The sequence below is a fragment of the Canis lupus genome, chromosome 11 (genome assembly GCF_011100685.1).
Source record: "Canis lupus familiaris isolate Mischka breed German Shepherd chromosome 11, alternate assembly UU_Cfam_GSD_1.0, whole genome shotgun sequence".
NCBI lineage: Eukaryota > Metazoa > Chordata > Mammalia > Carnivora > Canidae > Canis > Canis lupus.
In genome coordinates this window covers 40388777-40415528 of record NC_049232.1, presented here as the reverse complement: position 1 = coordinate 40415528, position 26752 = coordinate 40388777, and the positions used below count along the sequence as shown (strand labels likewise).

At 37.9% G+C, this 26752-nt stretch overlaps 1 protein-coding gene across 2 annotated transcripts in view; it reads right to left on the bottom strand.

The window, feature by feature from the left end:
* The window catches only part of FOCAD (focadhesin), a 313675-nt gene that overhangs the window by 220184 nt on the left and 66739 nt on the right, over positions 1 to 26752 (bottom strand). For both annotated transcript variants that reach the window (XM_038552511.1, XM_038552512.1), the window contains exons 6-8: positions 10715 to 10816; positions 4821 to 5025; positions 763 to 969 (exon numbers count right to left, since the gene is read on the bottom strand). In XM_038552511.1, the coding sequence (XP_038408439.1) occupies positions 763 to 969; positions 4821 to 5025; positions 10715 to 10816 (514 nt within the window). The remainder of the gene's footprint in view (positions 1 to 762; positions 970 to 4820; positions 5026 to 10714; positions 10817 to 26752) is intronic.

The following is a 26752-nucleotide window of genomic DNA, read 5'->3' as shown; positions in this document are numbered from 1 at the left end:
ACACTTTGTTTTCTGATTAGGTCATGGCTGCCATGCTAGTTCATGTTTTTGTGTTTGGGCACATGCTATTCCACATCTGGAATGCCTCCCCAACATCTGGTTTGTATCAGGGAAACCCTTTTTTTTTTTTTTTTTTAAGATTTTATTTATTTATTCATGAGAGACACAGAGAGAGAGGCAGAGACATAGGCAGAGGGAGAAGTAGGCTCCCTGCAAAGAGCCTGATGCGGGACTGGATACCAATACCCCAGGACCGTGACCTGAGACAAACGCAGATGCTCAACCACTGAGCCATCCAGGTGCTCCTGTATCAGGCAAACTCAAGCAGACATCCTCAAATCTGAACTCATGCCCTACTTCCCTTAACTTGTACTTCCACTGCACATATTCCCATAAAATCATTTACCTTATCGTACTACAGTTATTTATTATTTATTTGCATGTCTGTAAGTCCCTTGAGATCACAAAAGTGTCTTTTTAGGTATAGACTCTCTAGGGTCTGGCATATAATCGGTGTTCAATACTTGTGTACTTCATAAATAAATGGGGAAAAAAATGCCACAGTGGTAGATTCATAACTGGTGCTCCAAATTTAGTGCCCCATTTATATAATAGATGACAATAGTACATTAATAGTATGATCTAATAATATTTGATCAAAACATATTTGGTATGCAATAAAATAAAAGAGCACACACTCACTCTGCTACTCAAAGATCCAATTAGGAAAATAGACATATTAAAATTTTGTACTATCCTTACCTCCTTCAGAAGTTCAACACTGTGGTCTAACAGGTGAATTAGAGATGAGCATTCCCCAGTTATCTTTAAGCTGACTTCGCAGACACACAATAGCTGAAGGGTCAACTGAGTAAGCTGAACTTTCCAGAAAATGGGATGACGCAGAAGGCTTAAATAGACTTCCTCAATAAACAGCATCACTTCTGTTGTCTGGATCAAATCTTTTACCTGTTTAAAGAAGTCATATGATATGAAAATAATATACAGAACAAAGGATAATTTTAAACCAAAAAAGAAGCATTAACAATCTTTTTTTTCTAAACCTTTAAAGACTTAAAGAGATGAAGACATTTACGTAACTCAAAGAGGATTAAGCCAAGTCTAAACTCTGCCTTTTTTTGTCACTAACCAAAGTACAATTTGCTACCGTTTTTTGTTACTGCTGGCTGACACAAATTGTTTTCATTTGTTTTTCTGACTTCTCTAAGTGCAGATTTTTCTTTTTGGGACAAATTATACAACAGTGCCAACATGTTGAAGAAAACTAATTAAAGTTGGTTTTGAGTTCTCCAAATGAACTCTCCTTTCAACAATTCCAACACAGTTACCTGGAAGAAAAGGGTTGGCATGTTATTCTAATGTACTACTAAGCCCTTCATCTGGAAGATATTTGCTCAGACACCCTTAACTGAAAGCATCATTTCCACACTTGGCAGATGCAATGAAAGACCATATTCAAATGGTAGGGTGTCTTCTCAACAGGCTAATACATTAGATAGGAAGGACTTGGGTGCTCTTGAAAATCCCAATTCAATTCAAACCCAGCTGTTCCGATCAAAATTCTGGAGTTGGTATTAAGGATATGGTCCTGCTCACAGACACATTGGCATTTACCAGAGATTACAAACAATGAACCATCTGCTTCAATCAGAAGCCTTGTGTCTGTTAAATTCATCAAGAGGAAAGCCTACAGTTGACCAGCTGTACCTTTCACCAATCGTTTCCACCGTAATAACCCAAAAGGACTCTAAGTTATACAAAGAGAAAAATTAATTCCTAGCAAACAAGAGGGAAAAAAAGACATTAAAAGATCAAAGGAGAAGAGACAGAAAATACTAAGTTATTAAAAAATAAATGTGAACAGTCAAGTAGCTAAATTATTTTTACTCTTTTGCAAATATACAATGGGAGCGGCAAACGGCCACCAAGAAGAGATTTAAAACAAACAAAGCCTCATGTTTATTGAACAATATGTTTCCTTGAATGTCTTTTTCAGGCATACTTGAAATTTTCCATAATAAAAAAATTGGGGGGCAACCTCAACAAGTTAGCATTAAAGACTCTCTAATCTTTAGTATTACCAAAATTTTTTACAATACTTGTGAAGTAATCTTCTATCTTGATGTAGCACTAGATTATGTTCAATGGATAACATGCAGTGACAAGAGTCACAATTAAAAAGAAAGAACTATTTGGACCAAAGTCAATAATGAAGTTTAAGCCAGGTAAATCTAGAGACAATGCCACAAATACAAAATGGAAGAGCAAGTGGCATGAAAAGAAATTAGAAATTTCATTAACCATTGCCTCATCATGGGTCAACAGGGTGGCATGGCTATTTCTGAAATAACAATTTTTTTTAATTGATGAGATTCTATTCACGTGCACAGTATGGGTCAGCTGACAAATATAGGAGTATATTCAGCTCTAAAAAGAACATTTCATAATAACATATTCTGAGCACTAATAAACTAGAGAATTCCTGGCAACAGACAATGAAAATTCTGGAAACCCTAGTACAGAAAGTGATGAAGGAAAGAGAAGAGGGAAGGATTGAAAGGAAAAAAGGGAAAGAAGAAAGAAACAACATAAAATAGGATGCAAACTGGCTTCTTTTTAAAGCCTATTCTGTTGTGTTCTTTGAACAGAGACTAATGGGTAAACTCTTAGGGAAATGCAGGTCAATTAAAAGTACTTAAAAAAAGGTTGCCTTGCAAAATAACATGCTTCTTATCATTTAAATATTTAGTCATGGAACTGTTATCTCAGAGAGTTTAAGAAATACCTGTAATCAGTGGGAAAATGGATTATGTTCCCACTAAGATCCCTCCTGACACTCAGAATTCTCGTATTCTAACAAAGCCAATTTGTTAAGAGATCAAATGTATTTATGTTGCTAGTTCCATAGTTCCAAATAATGTTTCTATCCCCTTTTTTCTCTTCACCTCTCTCGAGTATATTAACAAGCCACAGATTCCTAAAAATATCCTACAGAGCTCACTTGTAGAAGTTATTTAGGCTGGTAAGAACAGGTTCATGAGGATGAAGGCAAACATCCACCCAAGAGCAGCACACCAGGTCTCCAAATATGTGATGGAAAATGCGTACCCCAGTTCAAGATGTCCTGCCTATACGTTGCCTTATGGCCCACACAAAACAAAAGCTTTAGAAAAGCCACAGGAGAATTCGTTTTAATTAACTTTTCTCTGCCTTGATTACAGGAAAGCCTATTTATGAGTCGCAGAGGCAAGATTCACTGCAGTCACTTTTTGCTAACACAAAGTTAAAACAGGTCATCTGTGACCTCAAGTGATCAGTTTGAAAAATATTCACAGATTCCCTCAATCAGCTAAACAGTATGGTGCCCAGATTTAGGCAAATGACAAAGCTCGACAATGAGAGAAACAGCCTAATAAATTAATCACTACACTAACATCACAAAACTCTGGCTACTGGCTTTTTGTTTTTTTGTTTTTTTTGTTTTTTTTTTTTAATCTGCAGTTATGGAGAAACTAGTTCTTATTTATTTCTCCCTCTAACTTCCCAGGCATTTTATCCATACCTGTTAAACACCTTTTATCCATCTACTTCAAATTACGAGAATTTATAGACTCCTCTTAACTCCCTTACTAGACTGTGGGCTTCTCACGAGCAGGAGGCATCAGGGTCACTACCTGCATTGTAAGGAGACACATGGAAACTGGAATGGAGCCACCATTCACCTGGGCAAGCCCTGCATCTCCAGGGCTGTGTCTGCCCAGAGGCACATCTTTTCCTAATCTGTACACAGGTCTTTTTTCTTTTCTTGTAACTCTCTTGTGTCTACCACAAGGAGAAACTCAATTCAAAATTCTTTAGCCTGAGAAGTCTTCCTTGAACAACACAAAGTTTTCATTCTTACTAATCCTCGAATGGACTGTGCTGATTTCTGTTTCTGCAAACTTAGTTAACATGATATATGTTAAGGTTAAATCTAGGTGTGGCTACTTCATCATCACCAAAAGCCTGCAAGCTTTTTTTTTTTAATTGGAGTTTGATTTCCCAACATATACTATAACACCTAGTGCTCATTCCGTCAAGTGCCCCCCTACCCCTTGTTCATTTCCCAGAGTTAGGAGTCTCTCATGGTTTGTCTCCCTCTCTAATTTTTCCCACTCATTTTCTCTCCTTTCCCCTATAATTCCTTTCACTATTTTTTATATTCCCCATATGAGTGAAACCATATAATGATTGTCCTTCTCTGATTGACTTACTTCACTCAGTATAATACCCTCCAGTTCCATCTATGTCAAAGCAAATAGTGGGTATTTGCCATTTCTAATGGCTGAGTAATATTCCATTGTATATACAGACCCACATCTTTATCCATTCATCTTTCGATGGACACTGAGACTCCTTCCATAGTTTGGCTATTGTGGACACTGCTGCTATAAACATTGGGGTGCGGGTGTCTCAGCTTTTCATGCCTGCCAGCATTTCCAAGGCCAGGCTTAGGGATGCCTTTGGCTCAGGGAGTGATCCTGGGTTCTGGGGATGGAGTTCCACATCAGGCTCCCTGCGAGGAATCTGTTTCTCCCTCTGCCTATGTCTCTGCCTCTCTCTCTGTGTCTCTCATGAATAAATAAATACAATCTTTTTTGAAAGAAAGAAAGAAAGAAAGAAAGAAAGAAAGAAAGCAAGCCAGCCAGCCAGGCTTATTTCCAAGCTGGAAAATCACACGGGTTCTACTTTATGCGTGACGATAACAACCAACACTTTACTGGTGCTGACAGTCTATCAGTGAGGATGAGGGGCCTTACCTGCAAACACGGAACCATGTCACAACACAGCTGAAGTATCTGTTGTTCCAATGTGGATGGCTGTCCCATGTCACTAGGAACCCAGGGTTGAAGTAAGACTTTTAGCAGGGTTAGTCGGAGTTTAGCATATTCCTGTAACTGGGATGGTTCGCAATATAGATACCACAGAAATGGTGCCATTATTTGGATACATGAAACTTCTGACCTGCAAATCATTTGACACATAAGCCAGTCATCAAGCTAAACAGAGGACCATGCAGTAATTGTCAAACATCAACTTAGAGTTCATCACAAACTAGGATACTATCAAGGGTAACTTTCTTTCATGATTCTTCAATTCCACCATGACCTACCTGGATCCATGCCAATCAGTTCTTTGTGTACTGGGGGAAATGCCCAGGACTGAGAGAATCTCTATTTGCATATCAGAAAAACATCTACAGGACCAGTCTTGGGTGAACCTCAAAATTATCCTAGGACCTTTCTGGAATTACAGATATCAGGATCCACTCTCCAGGAATAGGACATAGGAATTCATTTTTGGAAAAATTCTATAGGTGAAAGTATGTGAAACAAAACCATATGGACGTTCCAGGAAGATTATATGAATAGTTAACATTTACTTGTGTAACACATGGGATGCCCAATCTACTACACTTTTTGCCTTTCAACTCAAGTCATCCTCACCACAACCCTATGAAATAAAACCATCCCATTACATAGATGCAAAAATTAAAGCAGAGAGAGGTAAAGTCCTTCCTCTTAAGCTCTTCCCATGCGAAGGAGGAAGGCTTTACAAATCTTTCCTCTCTATTTATATTTCAATATATCTCAATAACTCCACATCCAAAGTCACTAAAGTACCAGAATGATCCTTTAGGTATAAACATTTGATCAGGTCATTAACCAGCTTAAAAGAGTATGCCTCCCTTAAGAAGAAGTACTTAGCCCAATTTACAAACCCTCCATAATTTAACCTCTGCTTGTCTGTCAGCCTCATTTCTTGCTCCCCTCTGCTACACTAAATGTCTTTCAGATGTTCAATCAAGTTATCTAAGCTTTCTTCCCTCTTGCTGTTCCCTCTGCCTATAACATTCTCCTCTTTCTGCCTTTCCTGTTCCTTCCTCTGCTAATTCCTATTATCTAGATTTCTCCTTTAAAATGACTTCCTGAGGGCCTGCCCTTAATCTAGCCTAAGGCAGATCCCCATTATGTGCTTCTACAGGACAATGAATTTATTGTCATTACTTATTTAGTATCTCTATCTGGCCAGACTATAAGCCAAAAGAGAGCACAGATTTCTGTATACTGCTGTATCACCAATAATAACATGAGGCCTCCAAAGATACTCAATCACTAAATTCATTGATTCAGTTACACAAAATCATAGTTTCACAAATGGCATGCAAGTATCATAATTTTATTTTAATGTTTCATATTTACTATACATAAGGAATTATTAGATAAGATACAAAAATGAACAGGCATTATCTATCCTTTTTTTTTTTTTTTTTATGATAGTCACACAGAGAGAGAGAGAGAGGCAGAGACACAGGCAGAGGGAGAAGCAGACTCCATGCACCGGGAGCCCGATGTGGGATTCAATCCCAGGTCTCCAGGATTGCGCCCCGGGCCAAAGGCAGGCGCCAAACCGCTGCGCCACCCAGGGATCCCGCATTATCTATCCTTAAGAGGCATACAGTCTAGGGATGCCCGGGTGGCTCAGCTGGTTAAGCATCTGACTCTTGGCTGTGCCTCAGGTCATGATCTCAGGGTCCTGGGATTGAGCCCAGCGCCAGGCTCCACAAGTCTGTTTAGGATTTTCTCTCTTCCTCTCCCCCTCTCCTCCGGCTTATGCTCTCTTTTTCTCTCTCTCAAATAAATAAATAAACCTTAAAAAAAAAAATAAAAGCATACACTCCAACACTAGCAATCAGCTCTGTTTCTGGGCTAGAGGACAGAAAGTGAAAACTCCTAAACCAAAGGTATAAAGTGCAATACTTCATGGAGGAAATGCTACCGGAATTATTCTTGACAACATAAATTTATAATCCTATACATTATACAGCAATGTAATTTCAAAACACCATTAACATTAATAATAATTTTAAAGGTAACTGCTAAGATTTATTTATTCATTTATTCTCTTGGCAAAATTTACTGAGTACCTACAGTATACCATTCACTCTTCTATGTGCTAGAAACAAAGCAAGAAACAAGAATAAATACTTGTTTGGATAGAGCTCACAAGCTGGAGGAACTTTTTTCTCATGAGACAAATATTCACACAATCTATAAAAAAATTTCTGAGGACTTCTGAGTGCAAATTATTACTGTATCATGCCTTTATCATACCATCCACTTTAGAAACTAAAAAAACCTTCACAGATCAAGCAACCAGACGATGTATGTGTAGGCTAGAATATGAAGAAGTTTCCAGAAATTAAATTTAAGAAATATTGTTTCCCCATCTCCAATAATGTATTCCCCAAAGAATACACACTATCCAGGTATCAAGAACATCCATGTATAGCTTATCCGTTTTCTCCTACTTTGAGATGCTGAAGGTGAACTGCAAGGTTCATATAAAGAAATGTAGTTCCAAGATGCTGTTATTGTTTGACATCACAAATGTAATGTTGTGCTTCCTTAGGACAATACACTGTTTAAAAATTTCTTTGGCTTAATCTGTCCTGATTTTAGATTATGCATTTCCTATGTGGTATCTGATGACTGTCATTTCAGTGGAGTATGAAATTGACAGGTCTGAAGGAAAAAAGAAATATAATAAAACAGACAACCTGAAATCCCAAAGTGATTAAGAATGTTTACAAACTAACTGTGCATATATCTATTTACACAGAAGACTTTTCTATTTATGTTCATGGATGGAGAGGTGATGAGGAAAAACTGAGTATAAAAGTGAAAAACAGGCTTTAGGCCCATCTCAACCACTAACTAACCATGTGACCTTGAGAAAGTCGTTTGGTGTTACTCTCTTTCATCCCTTTATTTGAGAAATTACGTGTGAGACTAGATAAACTTTTAAAGTACCAGGCCTAAAGACAATGATGTCATTGACAATTTATGCAATTCTCAGGTCTTAAAATCACAGGCCTTGGGGATCCCTGGGGGGCGCAGCAGTTTGGCGCCTGCCTTTGGCCCAGGGCACAGTCCTGGAAACCCAGGATCGAATCCCACGTCGGGCTCCCGGTGCATGGAGCCTGCTTCTCCCTCTGCCTGTGTCTCTGCCTCTCTCTCTCTCTCTGTGTGTGACTATCATAAATAAATAAATAAATAAATAAATAAATAAATAAATAAATAATCACAGAGCTTCTATAAATGAATGCAGAATTTAATTACAAAATAATTCCCAAAACATCTAGCACAAAGATACACTGTCATTTCAGGACATCTACATACTATTAAAAATGAACCCAGCTAATCAACAATTCTTAACACAGGAAGAGCCAGAATACAAGCTACCTTCACAACATTTTGCCTTCTCCCCATAGTTGTGAATCACTATTTATATTCTTAGTAAGTTAAATCACCAACTTTCCTTCATTACCTTCTAAACAAGTAAAGTTACTATGTACTAAGTTACTAAGTTAACTGCTCTAAAATTAAATCTCAGGAAACAAATGGTCTGTTGAAAAATGCAACCAGAATTATCAATTTCATCCTGCAAAGAATAATCCCATAGTGTAAAAGTAGAAACGAGGCAGCTGAACTTATTCTTAGCAAATAAATTTAATTTAGAAGTTCCAAAAGGCTCTAGATAGCAATAATCTAACACCTGAAAACTTGAATGAAAAAAGTCAATAGAAGCTTATCAGTGAAAAAACCAAAGTCAATTAATAATCTCTTTTGTCTTATGAATATCTGGACATATTTCATTATAATAACTATTTCCAAATCCCAGTATAATACTCCTTTGAAATGAAGATAACTAAAAGGTAATTAATTACATGATGGCTAATTCAAGAATTGGGAAAGAAAGAAATTCTTGAGGATTACCCTGAAAACAACCTTAATAATAAATCTGGCACAACAGCAGTAGCATCTTTCATAAAATTACCTAATCTATTTAACAAGAGCAAGAAATTTCATTTAAAAAATGTATAAGTTAATTATTTTTACTTTCTGGCAAAGATGAGGAAAGCCTTATTTAGGAAATACTAATATCCTACCTTTGAAAATGCAATCTAGGTGAGGGAAAAGAGGACAGTGATGTTTATTTTGAGCTATTATCCAAATGTCACATGAATTTTTCTCACTGGCAGATGATTCAAAGTTCCCTATGTCTTTTAAGCCTTCATATAGCAGTACACCATGCCTAGAAATCCCATCTAACATTGAAGTTATGAATTCAGAAAAGGTGTTCTAAGAAACTATATGTATAGGACACGGTAAGACCCTCAAGAGGAAGAAAACATGATGTAGCTGGCGTGGTGACTTTACCTCAGACATTGGATTACCTGGGACAATACTATCCTATCATGACCTTGCATGATGGTACAAAGTGTATAATGATATTATATATTAGGAAGCCCTCTGCAACATACTTCATGTACATAAACTCAACACTTACAGAGAGCAACTAGAAATGGGCCAAGCATTATTAATACAACTACTAATGAGGCGCAATCCCTGCCTTTGGAAGTTTTCACATAGAGTCATTATAAGACAATAAAGTACAATAATGTTAGAAATCACCCATGGGGAGCCTGCTTCTCCCTCTGCCTATGTCTCTGCCTCTCTCTGTGTGTCTTTCATGAATAAACAAAATATTTTTATAGATAGATGATAGATAGATAGATAGATAGATAGATAGATAGATAGAGAAATGAGTCAGGAAAGGGTAGAGAGACAATTCAAGAGTGAGGTAGGTACTGATAAGCAAAAGCACAGATGTGAGGGAATAGCATGGTTCTCTGCAGAAACAAAAGCAAGTCAGTGTACTGCTGAATACACAGTTCATAAATTAGTAAGTCCAGAGAAAACTGGGGAAATAGGTAGAAAGTATATCATGAAGAAAGCCTAGCATAACAAACTAGATTTTATCCTCTAGCGAAGGGATCTTCCAACTATTTCAGAAGCCACACTGTTGTTTGCCAGTAGAGAGCTACCATAAGATATCAACATGTGAGTTCTATAGAAAGAGCTAACAGGTTAGAGGGCAGTCCCCATGCTCAGCCCACACTATGCTCAGCCCACACCAGCCCAGTGCAACTGGAAAACCACAATTGCGTTAATTTAAGTAAGGGAGTGATACAACAAGATTTACTCTCTTGATAAAACACCCTGATGGATGTTTAGAGAATCATTCTGAGCAGGACAGGATTGCAGGCAGAGATGCCAGTTAGGAACAGGTGGCAAAAGCCACAGCAACTGATGAGAATTCGAGTCGGCGTCATGACACTAAGAATGGAAGCAGGAGGGTAGTTCTAAGGAGCATCAGAACATCCTCGCCAAGCTAAACTAAGGCCAGGTGTGGCGGTATTACTTGATCCCAACTGGCAGGATTCCAAAGAAGAGAAAACTCACTGATGAATTTCCAGGGAGAAGAAGCTATCTTTTCCATGCATTGTGTAGTAGTTTACCAAATATTTCTAATCAACTTTCCTAACTAACCAATGCTTAACTTCTTTAATAATAACTTTCCTCATGCAATATTTCAACCATCAATTAAGTCCAGTAGGCTTTTTTTTCCTCTCTTATTTTTTTTCTTTTTTTTTTTTTCCCTCTCTTAAAAAGAAAACAAAACTATATCCTGATCTAAAACATTTCTTTTCTTCAAGAGAAAACAATGTAAAGTAGTTTAAAAAAAGAAAAAAAGCTCTAAAATGAGCATACCCCATTCCCCATCTCCCTCATTCATTTTACTTTACCTTTTTGGGCATTGCTGGAAAAAAGCTGTCAGTTGCTGCAGAAGTACTGGCCAGCAATCAGGTCTGTGTTCAAGCATTGTGATCAAAGGCTGAGGATGGTTTCTGAAAAGCACAGAGTCACATTGGAAGCAGTCATTCAGGACTACAAATTCTCAATATCCAAATAAAGCAACAAGAGCCAGTGCTATCTACAAACAGTATAACTGCCATAAAACTATCCTTTGTTGCAGAGTTAAGTCATTAGAACTAATATTTTTTCCTTTATCTACCTGTTTTGCAGAAAAGAGAATCAACTCTAGGTCTTAGGGATCCAAACTTGAGCACAAAATCTGCAACTTCGGCCAAGCTTTTGGATCCATCATTCGTATCCATACCCTTCATTTCTTCATTCCTAGAAGTCTTGGGCTGCCTCCTCCTCCTCCTCCTCTCTTTCCAAACCTGGAAAATTCTATTTTCTTTAACCCTGCCCCAACTTGTAAGCACTCTTTCCTTCTCCGTTCCTACTTAACCCCATTCTTCTCAGTGTATGGCTCCATTCCCCCAACATATTTAAAATAACGAAAAAGAGAACATTTCTCCCATCTCAAAATAAACCCTCCAAACTGAAAATCCTAAAAACTTCTATTGAACAAGAATGAGAATTTTTACTTGGGCTACATCTATTAAGATACCTAAAGAGATTACAAACCATAAGATCTGAAATCTGCAGGATTCTCAAATAATGAGGTTTAAAAAGAGGGGGGGAAAATCACAAACACAAGTTATTTCAAATAGTTCAAAAAGCCTAATAGAAAATAGTAAATCCATTAGCTTTTTAAACTCTGAAGTACTGTACAAAGCTTTTAGCTATTACTGATACGGCTTTTTCCCAAAAAAAATATTTTAATAAAATGATTATTTCTTTTTTTACATAAAAGGAATCATATACATAAAATTCCTTAATCTCAAACTTTAACCCTACAATGTATCTCTATTAATAGTTTTTAAAAAATAAGATCAAGCCATCAATTAAACTCAAATGACTTTTTTTAACTGCCTTTTCGGTGATCCTCAAAATGTGATGGCTTTAAATTCAACAGCAATATCACCTGGGAACCTGTCAGAAATGCAAATGGATTCACAGGCCCCAGCCCAAACAATTCTGATGCCCTGCTATAAAGCAGTGTTTCTCAACCCTGGTTGCATGTTAGATTCCTCTGTGGAGCTCTTTAAAAATACCAATACCCAGGCCTCAATTTTATTGGGGTTGCTAGGAGAGGAGCACGAGCATTAGTAATTTCTAAAAACTCTTCCAGCAATTCTAATGTGTTGCGAGGGTTGAGAACACTACCAGGAAAAAAACCCAGAAGTGGTAAGAAGAGTCAGGAAGTTTTCAGAATTTCTTGCTCTCTTAAATAGAAAACTATGGCAGATCCATCACATGGAAACTCTCATGTTAAGCACCTCTCTGACACTACTACACAGTTTCCACGTATTATAACACCATCTCTTGATTTTTCTCCTCAAGCTCACCTAATCTATCATGCACTAACGTCACCTGCTGGCAGCCTCCCATTTGTTAAAGCATTGGCTATTTCTGACTGATCAGATTACTGCCATTGCTAAAGGATCACTCCAACGTTTTCTGCCAACACTTAAAAATCCTGTTAAAATCATATTTCCAAATTCAAACTCTTTGGCACTTAAACCTATCTAGAATTGCTTCTACTCTAGTTGCCACAGATATTAATAAACAAATGTTACAAATTGTGACAGTCTCCCAGGAATGTCACATCAGGCAAACTTCTAAGATTGAGAGTGTAGTAGGTCCTGTTCAAGTAAACATGAATAAAATGAAAGAACGGCACCTGCAATTATTTTAGGAAAGAGGTTTGTTCCTGCCCAGCACGATATTGAAATGAGGAGCATCACATATGACCATCTATTAATCCTCCACCTAATGGTGCCATTTAGGACTAATTAAGAAGAAAATCCAACAAGTTAACACATTATTATATATTATCACACATTGTGTGTGATCACAAGGCATTTAAGTGACTTTCCATACTCTTCCCTTATAAGTCATCCCTTCCTCCATCTTGCTCCTCATCCCCCCAAAAAACTCAAATATCTATTACATTGGTGGAGTGTTTTTTTTTCTATCTACTATTTAAAAGTTTTGTCCAAATTTTTAAATCAAGTCAACAGAAATAAGAGGTAGTAATTATAAAGGAGGATCAGAAATGATGCACATAGGGTGAGAAATGAGAAAAATATGCAGCCAAGAAAACTTTATCAAGCTAGGAGTCATTCAAAATAGAGAGATAAAAAGCTCCCAGGACAAATAGAAACTAAAAGAAATTGTGATCACAAGCTAGCCCTATAGGATATATTGAAAGGGATCCTTTATGCATAAAGAGAACCCAAAAATAACACAGAAAGGAATAGAAACAATATACAGAAACAGTAACTTTAGGTAATACAATGGCACTAAATTCATCTTTTGATACTTACTCTGAATGTAAATGGGCTAAATGCCCAAATCAAAAGACACAGGTTATCAGAATGGATAAAAAAGCAAGACCCATCGATATCCTGTCTGCAAGACACTCATTTTAGACTCAAAGACACCTACAGATTGAAAGTGAGGGGGTGGAAAACCATTTATCATTCTAATGGACATCAAAAGAAAGCTGGGGCGGCAATCCTTGTATCAGACAAATTAGATTTTAACCAAAGACTGTAATAAGAGATGAAGGACACTATATCATAATTAAAGGGTCTATCCAACAGGAAGATCTAACTATTGTAAATATTTATGCCCCTAACATGGGAATAGCCAGTTATATAAACCAATTAATAACAAAATAAAAGAAACACATTGATAATAATACAATAGACACTTAATAACCCACTTATTGCAATAGACAGATCAACCTAAGCAGATCAACAGGAAAACAAGGGCTTTGCATGACACACTGGACCAGATGGACTTCTCAGATAAATTCAGAACATTACATCCTAAACAACAGAATACACATTCTTCACGAGTGCACATAGAACATTCTCCAGAATAGATCATATACTGGGTCACAAATTAGGTCTTAACTGGTACCAAAAGATTGCGATAATTTTCTGCATATTTTCAGACCACAATTATTTGAAACTGGAACTCAATCATAAGAGGAAATTTGAAAAGAGCTCAAATATATGGAGGATAAAGAGCACCCAACTAAAGAATGACTGGGTCAACCAAGAAATTAAAGAAGAACTCAAATTCATAGAAACAAATGAAAATCAAAACACAACAGTTCAAAACCTTTGGGATGCAGTAAAGGTAGTCTAAAGAGGTAAGTATATAGCAATACAAGCCTTTCTCAAGAAACAAGAAAGATCTCAAATACACAGCCTAACCTTACACCTAAAGGAGCTGGAGAAAGAAGAGCAAATAAAGCCTAAATCTAGCAAGAAGAGAAATTATAAAGATTAGAGAAGAAATCAATGAAATAGAAACCAAAGAACAGAGGAGATCAATGAAACTAAGAATTAGTTCTATGAAAGAATTAGTAAGATTGATAAACCCCTAGCCAGACTTATCAAAAAGAAAAGAGAAAGGACTCAAATAAATAAAATCATGAATGAAAGAGGAGAGGTCACAACCAAAAAGGAAGAAATACAAACAATTATAAGAATATGTTATAAGCAACTAAATGCCAACAAAGTAGGCAACCTGGAAGAAATGGATGCATTCCTAGAGACATATAAACTACCAAAACTCGGGATCCCTGGGTGGCGCAGCGGTTTAGCGCCTGCATTTGGCCCAGGGTGCGATCCTGGAGACCCGGGATTGAATCCCACGTCGGGCTCCCGGTGCATGGCGCCTGCTTCTCCCTCTGCCTGTGTCTCTGCCTCTCTCTCTCTCTCACTGTGTGCCTATCATAAATACAAAAAATAAAAAATAAAAAATAAACTACCAAAACTGAAACAGGAAGAAATAGAAAACCTGAACAGACCCATAACCAGCAAGGAAATTGAAACACTAATCAAAAATCTCCCAAGAAGGGTACTGGATGACTCAGTCAGTTAAGTCTCTGCCTTTGGCTCAGGTCATGATGCCAGGGTCTTAGGATCAAGTACCACGTCTGGCTCCCTGCTCAGTGGGGAGTCTGCTTCTGCCTCTACCAACCCCCCCACCCCCCCCCCCCCGACCTTGTGCTGACTGCCATTATCTCTGACTCTCTAAGTAAATAAAATCTTTTAAAAAAGAAAGAAAGAGGGATCCCTGGGTGGCGCAGAGGTTTAGCGCCTGCCTTTGGCCCAGGGCGTGATCCTGGAGACCAGGGATCGAATCCCACATCGGGCTCCTGGTGCATGGAGCCTGCCTATGTCTCTGCCTCTCTCTCTCTCTCTCTGTGTGACTATCATAAATAAATAAAAATTTAAAAAAAGAAGATGAAAGAAAGAAAGAAAGAAAGAAAGAAAGAAAGAAAGAAAGAAAGAAAGAAAGAAAGAAAGAAAGAAAGAAATCTCCCAGCAAGAGTTCACAGCCAGAGGGCCTCCTAGGAGAATTCTAGAAAACATTTAAAAAAGGATTAATAGCAAACACTTAAAAAAGGATTAATACCTATTCTTAGGAAGCTGTTTCAAAAAATAGAAATGGAAGGAAAACATTTAAACTCTTTCTATGAGGCCAACATTACCTTGACATCAAAGCCAGATAAAGACTCCACCAAAAAGGAGAATTATAGACCAAGATCCCTAATGAACATAGATGCCAAAATTCCCACCAAGATATTGCCCAATTGGATCCAACAGCACATTAAAAGGATTATTCACCATGACCAATGAGATTTATTCCTGGGCTGCAAGGGTAAGTTCAATATCAGCAAATCAATCATTGTGATACACTACACTAATAAAAGAAAGGACAAAACCATATGATCCTCTCATTAGATACAGAAAAAGCATTTGACAAAGTACAGCATCCTTTCTTGATTAAAATTCTTCTCAGTTTAGGAATATAGGGAATATATCTTGATATCATAAAAGCCATATATGAAAAGCCCACAGTGAATATCATTCTCAATGGGGAAAAACCAAGAGCTTTTCCCCTAAGGTCAGGAACACAGGAGGGATGTCCACTGCTATTCAACATAGTACTAGAAGTCCTAGCCTCAAGCAATCAGACCACAAAAAGAAATAAAAGGAATCCTAATTGGCAAAGAAGTCAAACTCTCCCTCTTTGCAGATGACATGATACTGTATATAGAAAACTCAAAAGACTCCACCCCAAGATTGCTAGAACTCATACAGCAATTCAGCAATGTGGCAAGATATAAAATCAATACACAGAATTCAGTTGCATTTCTGTACACTGACAATGAGACAGAAAGAAGAGAAATTAAGCAATCAATCCCATTTACAATTGCACCCAAAACCATAATACACCTAGGAATAAACCAAGAGGCAAAGGATCCGTACTCTAAAAACTATATAACACTCATGAAAGAAATTGAGGAAGACATAATGAAATGGAAAAACATTTCATGATCATGGACTGGAAGAACAAATATTGTTAAAATGTCTATGCTACCTAAAGCAAACTATACATTCAGTGCAACCCCTATCAAAATACCATCAACTTTTTTCACAGAGCTGGAACAAATAATCCTAAAATTTGTATGATACCAGAAGAGACCCTTAATAGCCAAAAGAATGTTGAAGAAGAAAACCAAAGCTGGTGGCATCGCAATTCCAGATTTCAAGCTGTATTACAAAGCTGTAATCATCAAGACAATATGATATTGAAACAAAAACAGACATAGATCAAAGGAAAAGAAAAAAGAACCCACAAATGACCCTAAACTTTATGGTCAACTCATCTTCGACAAAGCAGGAAAGACTATCCAATGGAAAAAGGGTAATTAATCTTTTTCAGAAAATAGTGTTGGGAAAATTGGACAGCCACATGCAGAAGAATGAAATGACCATTTTCTTATACCATACACAAAAATAGACTCAAAATGGATGAAAGACCTAAATGTGAGACAGGAATCCATCAAAATCATAGAGGAACACAGGTAGCAAACTTCTTTGACCTCAGCCACAGCAACTTCTTGCTAGACACATCTCCAAAGGCAAGGACACAAAGGCAAAAATGAACTATTGGGACTTCATCAAGATAAAAAGCTTTTGTGCAGCAAAGGAAACAGTAGACAGAACCAAAAGACAACCAACAGAATGGAAGAAGGTATTTGCAAATGTCTTATCAGATAAAGGGCTAGTATCCAAAATCTGTAAAGAACTTAACAAACTCAACACCCAAAGAATAATTCACTCAAACAGAACATAAAGACTCCTAACTCTGGGAAACGAACTAGGGGTGGTAGAAGGGGAGGAGGGCGGGGGGTGGGGGTGAATGGGTGACGGGCACTGAGGGGGGCACTTGACGGGATGAGCACTGGGTGTTATTCTGTATGTTGGTAAATTGAACACCAATAAAAAATAAATTTATTTAAAAAAATAAATAAAACTGAAAAATAAAAAAAAAAATTTAAAAATTAAAAAAAAAGAATAATTCACTCAAGAAATGGGCAGAAGATATGAACAGACATTTCTCTTCTCCAAGAAAGACATACAAATGGCCAACACACATGAAAAAAGGCTCCACATCTCTTGGCATCAGGGAAATACAAATCAAAGCCACAATGAGATAACACCTCACACAGGTCAGAATGGCTAAAATTAACAAGTCAGGAAATGACAGATGTTGGCAAGAACACAGAGAAAAGGGAACCCTCTTACACAGTCGGGAATCCAAGCTGGTGCAGCCAATCTGGCAAACAGTATAGAGGTTCCTCAAAAAGTTTAAAATAGAGCTACCCTACAACCCAGCAATTGCATTACTGGGTATTTACCCCAAAGATACAAATGAAGTGATCTGGGGATCCCTGAGTGGCTCAGCGGTTTAGCGCCTGCTTTCGGCCCAGGGCATGATCCTGGAGACCCGGGATCGAATCCCACGTCGGGCTCCCTGCATGGAGCCTGCTTCTCCCTCTGCCTGTGTCTCTGCCTCTCTCTCTGTGTGTCTCTCGTGAGTAAATAAATAAAATCTTTAAAAACAAACAAACAAACAAACAAATGAAGTGATCTGAAGGGGCACCTGTACCCCCAATGTTTATAGCAGCAATGTCCACAATAGCCAAACCGTGGAAAGAGTCCAGAATGGATAAAGATGTGGTATATATATGTATATATACACACACATACACACAAACACATACACACACACACACATACACACACACACACTGGAATATTATCCATAAAAAAATCTTGCCATTTGCAATGATGTGGATGGAACTACAGAGTATTATGTTAAGTGAAGTAAGTAAATTAGAGAAAGACAATTATCATATCTCACTCATATGTGGAATTTAAGAAATAAAATAGAGGATCATAAGGGAAGAGAGGAAAAATAAAACAAGAGGAAATCAGAGAGGGAGACAAACTATAAAAGACTCTTAATCATAGGAAACAAAAAGGGTCGCTGGAAGGGAGGCAGGTGAGGGATGGGGTAACTGGGTAACAGGCATTAAGGAGAGCACATGATATAATGAGCACACTGGATGTTATATAAGATTGATGAATCACTGAACTCTACCTCTGAAACGAGTAATACATTATTTGTTAATTAATTGAATATAAATAAAATAAAATTTAAAAAAAGAAATGATGCACATATGGCCAACTATTATAATTTAGCTTCTACTTCATTGGGATTGTGGGAAGAACTCTAGCTTTGTTGCATGAAGCTAAAGGCCTGTTTTCCTAACCACTGGATTCAGGAAACTCTATTATCTTAGACTTAGACACTAAAAATGAGACGAAGTATAATATAGAATAGGGATTATCCAGATTAATTACTGATTTAGACATCTGGATAATTAACTTTTCCGAAGAATTGATTATGTCAGATCTAAACACAAATATTGCAGAGAATAATATACAATATTGATTCCAAGACGCTCTCTTGAGGAAGAAGGGAAGTCCAAAATAAGAACACTGAATCTTACCAATGATTAACATTTGATTATAATATTATACTATTTCAACTGAATACAACTAACCTGAAATCAATTATAACTGCCAAAATGTTGTTTTAATACTTTGAGCATAATGAAGCCAAGAGCTAAATTCTCCCTTGTGAATCATCAAATTGGTGTGTGAATACAAATATAGGAAGCTTAATGCTCAATAGAATGAATGCATTTTGTAATTCAATATACTTTATGGTGCAACTTCCCTGCATGAAGTTTGCTCAATCTTTGCACTACTGCTACTTGGGGTCAGATAATTCTTTTGAGGGTTGTCCAACACACCAAAGGATATTTAGCGGCATTCCTGGCCTCTACCCACAAGATGGTAATAAAACTCAATATAATTATGACATTCAAAAATGTCTCCAGACATTACCAAATGTCCCCGGCGGGGGGGGACAAAACTGCCCCTGGTTAAGAACCACTGCACTGGGATCCCTGGGTGGCGCAGCGGTTTGGCGCCTGCCTTTGGCCCAGGGCGCGATCCTGGAGACCCAGGATCGAATCCCACATCAGGCTCCCGGTGCATGGAGCCTGCTTCTCCCTCTGCCTGTGTCTCTGCCTCTCTCTCTCTCTCTGTGACTATCATAAATAAAAAAAAAAAAAAAAAAAAAAAAAAAAAAAAAAAAAAAAAGAACCACTGCACTATGTAAAATGATAGGCACTTAAGAGAAGCACAATACTGATTAAGCCATGGTACAATCCCAGAGCTATTAAAAAAAAGATTACGATTCCACCTTCATCCTTCCTTACACTGAACGAAAAACAACCAATCATACTCAAAATTTCAAGTTCCTTATGGACATATAGTCATACAAGAGTGAAACAATACAGTAGAAACTCAGACATTTTAAATGGAAAACTATTCCCTACAAAATATAGAATCGTGTTCCAAAATAAACAGTATTTAATAATATATACACTGGGGCAGCCCGGGTGGCTCAGCGGTTTAGCGCCGCCTTCAGCCCAGGTCGTGATCCTGGAGACCCAGAATCGAGTCCCACGTCGGGCTCCCTGTGTGGAGTCTGCTTCTCCCTCTGCCTGTGTCTCTGCCTCTCTCTCTCAATCCTCTCTGTGTGTTCTCATGAATAAATAAATAAAATCTTTAAAAAAATATATATACATATATATATACACTGATTTGGGTATGACAGAAAATAGTTATTTTCCTACTTAAAATATTATAATTAGAGCACTTAAAATGTCATAAGGTTAAGTATCATTCACTCTTGATGCAAAGATTATCATATTTATGGATTATTCAAGATTTCTCTTTTCTTTCTTCCTCTCATTCACTGCTTGTTGGCCATTCCACTTCTTTCAAGTACATCCAACTGAGAAAGGTCAAGATAAATGGAAGGACCCACAGTTTAAACGAGTCACCTCTGCTCTTCATTAGAAGCACTGTTGACCAAAAAAAGAATGTGGCACAAAAGAACCCCAAGCAAAAGCCTGATTATGCCTTAAAATTTCACTCATCCCCAAACCTGCTGCTCAAGTTATGGAGAGTAAGTTGACTGTTAACACTTTATGCAAAACGACAGACGAGTTGACCATCCAATCAACCTGTTCACTTATAAAATTAATAGCGGCCAACTGTAAGCTACACAAGTTTTGGGAACAAGCACAACCGAGGAACGCCATCATCATTATTTCTATAAGCAATGTCTACTTAGCATCATAGGAATCCCTTACTGTCAGGCGGTCACAATCCTATCTCGGAAAAAAAACACAAGTGGAGAGGAGAGGGAAAACAGTGAAAGGAAAGCAATGAACTAAAAGGGTCAAGAGTTCGAAATTTACATTCTGGCTCTGCAACAAACCTGTGATCTCAGGCAAGAGCATTAACCTCTCTTGGGCAAAGTCTCTTCATTTGTAAAATGAGGACATCAGACTAAGTATCTTCCAGTGCAAAAGGGATACAACTCCAGCCACCCATTAGAGCCCTAATCCTTCATACTCCTCCAGACTAGAGGTAGGGACCAAACCCTGTGAAGGCAGAAAAAGCACAGAAGGCTCTCAACTCTGTAATTGTACGCCAAGCTTACATGGCTCTATGGCCAACATATAATAAAATCTAAGCCTCACAAAGGACTCTCCTATTTTTAATCTCAAAGAGAGAAATCCTACCGTATTTTTTTTTTAATTTCACGAAGAAGTACTGCGTCCAGGATGAGCACAATTTTTTTAAGTCACAATTTCCCAACTCCTGAGACATCCAATAGATTCTGCTTTCCTCTTAAAGACAAACCATGAGAGACTCCTAACTCTGGGAAACAAAGAAAGGATTGCAGAAGGGAAGAAGGGATGGGGGATGGGGTGACTGGGTGATGGGCACGAAGGAGGGCACTTGATAGGATGAGCACTGGGTGTTATACTACATGTTGAAAAATTGAATTTAAATTTAAAAAATAATAAAAATAAAAATATTTTTAAAAAGAGAATAGCACTGTTTCTAAAGATTAAAATCAATATAAACCAGGTGACCTGGTCAGCCTTTGTTGGCCACTGGTGCCTCTTATCTATGCCTCACTGTGTGGTTTTTGTTTCTGCCATAGATAAACTAATTTGTCCTACATTCTTTGGCACCTTCCCATTTCATGATTTATAAGTGCTTCAACCACCATACCATTTTAAGTAAAGCATTTAACAGTACCTAGCACATAGAATGCTCCATTAATGGGGTACACCATTCTGATTGTCAAGCAGGCAGTTTGGTATCTTAAACCAGGGTACAAGCTGCCTGGAAGCTGGATCTGTCTTACTCGTGTGAGGTTTCCCTTCCAGTGGCAGGGCACAGCTACAAAAATTGTTAACTCATACACACGCTGTCCCCAAAGCACCTTTTTAAACTCTTTCACTGGATCGTGAAAAACCAACTTAACACTGTGCTTCTAGTACCTGGTTTCAAAGTCCACATTGTTCAGGGCACAGAGGAGGCATGCAGAGCTGGTATCTAACGCTTGGGTCCTCCCCAGCCTTTAATAATATTGTCAACACCACTGCGCAGTATGCGCATCTTACAGAATGGAATGGGGGAGAGGAGTGAATGATAAATGCACGGTTCCACTAGACTAGCACAGAGGCAACGACAGAATAAGGTATGTAACTAGATTCACCTTTCCAAGTATAAATACATCAATCTTCGTGGAAAAGAGGAAGTAAAAAAAAAATTAGTCTTGCGGTAGGCAAAGCAAAAAGCAAAAGTTATTTGTAACCTTTAGGTCACCTCAACCTTTCTGCTCCATCTCTGAATACAGGAAAGCTAGGATTTGATTTACATCATAAATTCAGCGATAGACACAGATTGCCTTTTCTGTGTGAGGAAACAATGCCTACAGTCACCATGCATTTTCATGTATGCAGCTGTGACCCTAGCGCTTTCAGAAGCATAGCATAGCACTTACTACATCAAATATGCATTTTAAAAGCATTTCTCTACCTGCTCTGAATTTTGATTCGAAAGTGCTGGTTGGAAGCCAAAAAGGGATTAAAAAAAAAAAAAAAAACGCGCTGCAGATTTTAGGATTTTAAAAAATGCATAACAAAAAATTAAGGTGCCACAATGAATATTACTATAAAAAAGAAAAATTAAGCAATAATTGTGAATTATCCTGTCGTGTTTTAAGGCAAATGTATTTTTCCTTTCCACATAAGCTCCCAGGAAAAGAAGACTTTTGGAGCAAAAAGTATTTTAATTTTGACATTTTAACAAATTTGACTATTTTCTTTGGGTCCATAAGGTAGATAGGGAAAGTGTAAGATTTCTTTGAAAGTGTACATCATATTACATAATTCTGCCCACATATGGCACCTTTTGCAGGATTCCTATTTTGAGAGGCAGGGTTTTAATACAAGGTGTGTGCCAACGTCAGAAGTTTAAAACTTATTTTAGGTAGAAGGTAATGGCTGTGGGGAAATAAACACATACTTAGCATTCCAAAACTTCTATTAATAAGCTACAATGATTGCAAAAATATAAATTAAAATAAAATTGAATTAAATTTAAAAACTAGACACAACCAAAAAAAAAAAAATAAAAAAAAAAAATAAAAACTAGACACAGGATAAATAGGCTAATATGGCAAAAATGACATTTTATGCACTTACAGGCTTTTATCATCAAATTACCATAGCAATTTTTAGATTAAACAGCTACTTTTAGAAGGACTTAAAAGCACTTTCTAGTGGCAATTGCTAACTGGATGACTGTACAATATGTGTAGCTTATTCTTTCGGTCTGATTATAAATCCCAAGTGTAAACCCCAGGTGATTAGAACCATAAACTGTGAACAAAGACTTCCCTGGGTGGGAAAAAGGAGAGAAAAGAGGAAATGAAAACAGAAGCAAAACATGCAGTTCAATAGAAAGAATCAAACTGCAAAGAGCCAGATGGCCCCTGCAAAGTATTGGCTCTGCTTCCCCTAGTTACTGCCCTGGCTTCTTTCTTATCATTAACTCTGCTGGGCTTTCTCAGAGTCAGATCAGACGCTGATCATCTCTTCTTTCCCATATTCTTTTTCATGATTTTTCTATAAAGATGCCCATGTATCCATTAAAGCAAGAATTCACAAGCCCTCTGAAATGATACTGTAACTTTTTTGTTTTTTATTAATACGCAAAATTTTGAAGGCCTGTGTGTGTGTGTACATTTCTAACGAAGGACCAAAACTTTTTATGAGATTCTCAAAAAAAGGACCACTGCCCCCCTCCAAAAACCAGTATATGTCAGCAAATTAAAGTATATCGAAGGTTATTACTATAATTCAGGCTTGTTAAATTCCCACTTAGAGAATTCCCAAAAGACTATAGAGTAAGCACTCTCCTCCCCCCAACCCAAAAAAAGGTTGTATATGATGTGCCCCAAAGTGGTAGCTCCCCAAGTATGGAAGTTTTTGGAACTTCAGCAAAATTAAACATATTAATGTATTCTACTAGTTCGAATCCCTTATGGCAGCTTGACTGTGTAGTACAGATGATTTAATAATGGTGTCATGCTTCTTTTATGCTAAATAAAACCAAACATCTACATCCCAATGGATCTCTTTAGATGATATATTCAATTACTGAAATAATCAGGTCCCCCAAAAGCAAAATGCTCACTTTGACCCCCACCCCCAAAAGAGAAATTTAGATGGTCAAGTTTTTAAAATGTTACAGGATTCCAAGTAACCTCATTAAGAAGAAGTAAATGTAATAAAATTTGCATAAAAATGGAAAACAGTAACTACTCTTGCTGAAGTTTTTAAATGCTTCAAGTTTTCGTGGGTTTTTTTGTTTTTTTTTTTTTAATTTTTTTAAAGACTTTATTTATTTATTCATAGAGACAGAGAGAGAAAGAGAGAGAGAGGTGCAGACACAGGCAGAGAAAGAAGCAGGCACCATGCAGAGAGCCCGACATGGGACTCCAGGATCACGCCCCTGGGCTGCAGGCGGCGCTAAACCGCTGCGCCACCGGGGCTGCCCTAAATGCTTCAAGTTTTTTTTTGTTTTTGTTTTTTAATTTTTATTTATTTATGATGGTCACAGAGGGAGAGAGAGGCGCAGAGACACAGGCAGAGGGAGAAGCAGGCTCCATGCACCGGGAGCCCAATGTGGGATTCGATCCCCGGTCTCCAGGATCGCGCCCTGGGCCAAAGGCAGGCGCCAAACCGCTGCGCCACCCAGGGATCCCTGCTTCAAGTTTTTATTTAAACTCTAATTAGTTGGAGCACCTGGGTGGCCCAGTAGTTGAGCGTCTGCCTTTGGCTCAGGGCCTGATCCCAGGGTCTTGGAACAAGTCCCGCACTGAGGTCCCCGCAGGGAGCCTGCTTCTCCCTCAGCCTGTCTCTGCCTCTCTGTGTCTCTTATGAATAAATAAACAAAATCTTTAAAATTAATTAATTAATTAATTCTAGTTAGTTAACATATATTAGTTTCAGGAGTAGAATTCAGTGATTCATCACTTACATATGACAATAACTACTCTTAATTTTTTTTTTTATTTATTTACTTATGATAGTCACAGAGTGAGAGAGAGAGAGGCAGAGACACAGGCAGAGGGAGAAGCAGGCTCCATGCATCGGGAGCCTGATATGGGATTCGATCCCGGGTCTCCAGGATCGCGCCCTGGGCCAAAGGCAGGCGCTAAACCGCTGCGCCACCCAGGGATCCCAATAACTACTCTTAATTAAAGACTAAGAAGTCGGGATCCCTGGGTGGCGCAGCGGTTTAGCGCCTGCCTTTGGCCCAGGGCGCGATCCTGGAGACCCGGGATCGAATCCCACGTCGGGCTCCCGATGCATGGAGCCTGCTTCTCCCTCTGCCTGTGTCTCTGCCTCTCTCTCTCTCACTGTGTGCCTATCATAAGTAAATAAAAATTAAAAAAAAAAAAAAAAGACTAAGAAGTCTATTTCCAGGAACTTAAAAGCAATAGCTTACCTCCAAAATAAACGTACAAGGTAAAAACCCTAAAAATTCACTAGACTTGGTAGGCATACAAAAAGTTACAGAATAAATAAAATGTGGTACATCCATGCAATGGAATATTACTTAGCCATAAAAGGGAATGAAATATTGACGATGCTACAACATAGACAAACCTTGAAAACATTATGCTAGGTGGAAAAAGACAAGCATAAAAGGCCACATATTGTAGGGTTCCAATTATATAAAATGCCCAGAAGAGGCAAGTCCACAGATAGAAAAAGTAGTATTTTCCAGGGCCTACAGAAGAGATACTAGGGAGTTACTCTTAGTGGGTAAAGAGCTTTCTTTTGGGGGTGATGAAAATGTTCTGGGATTAGATAGTAATAATGGTTAGACAACTTTGTGGATATTAAAAAAAAACAACAACAACACTGAACTGTAGGGTTTAAAAAGGTGAGTTTTATGGCATACAAATTATATCTCCAAAAAAAATGCACTAAAAAGTATTTCAGGGGCACCTGGCCACTTCAGTGGATCATGTGACTCTCAAACTCAGGGTCTTGTGTTCGAACTCCATATAGGGTGTAGAGATTAATTAAATAAATAAAACTTCAAAAAATTTTTCTCAAATTTAACTTGGCCACATACTATCTTAGATTTAGTTAACCGTTTCTTGATTTTAGAAAAATTCATGTGTATCATGTGAAGTATAACACCAATAGAATCCTAATGAAATGAATTTCCCTTAAAAAGGAAGCAAGTTCAAATCAGGAACCTCATATATTACTTCAATACACCTGGTTGATTATGCCCTGTCTTTAAAGATTTTTATTTATTTATTTCCGAGAAAGCACAAGCAGGAAGAGCAGCCCAGAGGTAGGGGGGCAGGGGGCAGAAGCAGGCTCCCCATTGAGCAGGGAGCCTGATGCAAGGCTGGATCCCAGGACCTGGAGATCATGACTTGAGCTAAAGGCAGACGCTCAACTGAGTGAGCCACCCAGGGGCCTCAATTACACCCATTTTTAAAGGTGCAGATGTGGGATGAAATAAGGCTTATGCCATTATGAAATGCCATGATGTTGTTTGGTTATGAATGGTTAGCCATTCATCCAGTGATTCTCAGACCTATTTCCACATCAAAATCCCTGGAGATTATTAAAAAATATACAGATCCTACATACCCACACTGGGTGACACCCAAGCTTTCTAAATCAGCATCTATAGAGGCAGGGCTTCAGAATCTATAGATTAAATGCATTTCCAGCGATTCTTATCATTTCCACCTGTCCATTACCACTAGCAAATCTGAAAGGAGTGGTAGACTAGGGAAATCACCATTTTGAAATAATCACAGTGAAAATTAGTTGGGAGGTTGGGGGCATAATGAGGTGCAGGGTATTTGCATGGTTCCAAGAGTCTTATCCATAGATTGCTTATTAGTTACAAGAGAAAAATGATTAACCCTAGAGTAAAGAAACAAGACATCACCTTGACTGGATAACCAAAATTAAAATCACCACTGAGGGGTACAGAGCTGGCTCAGTCAGTGGA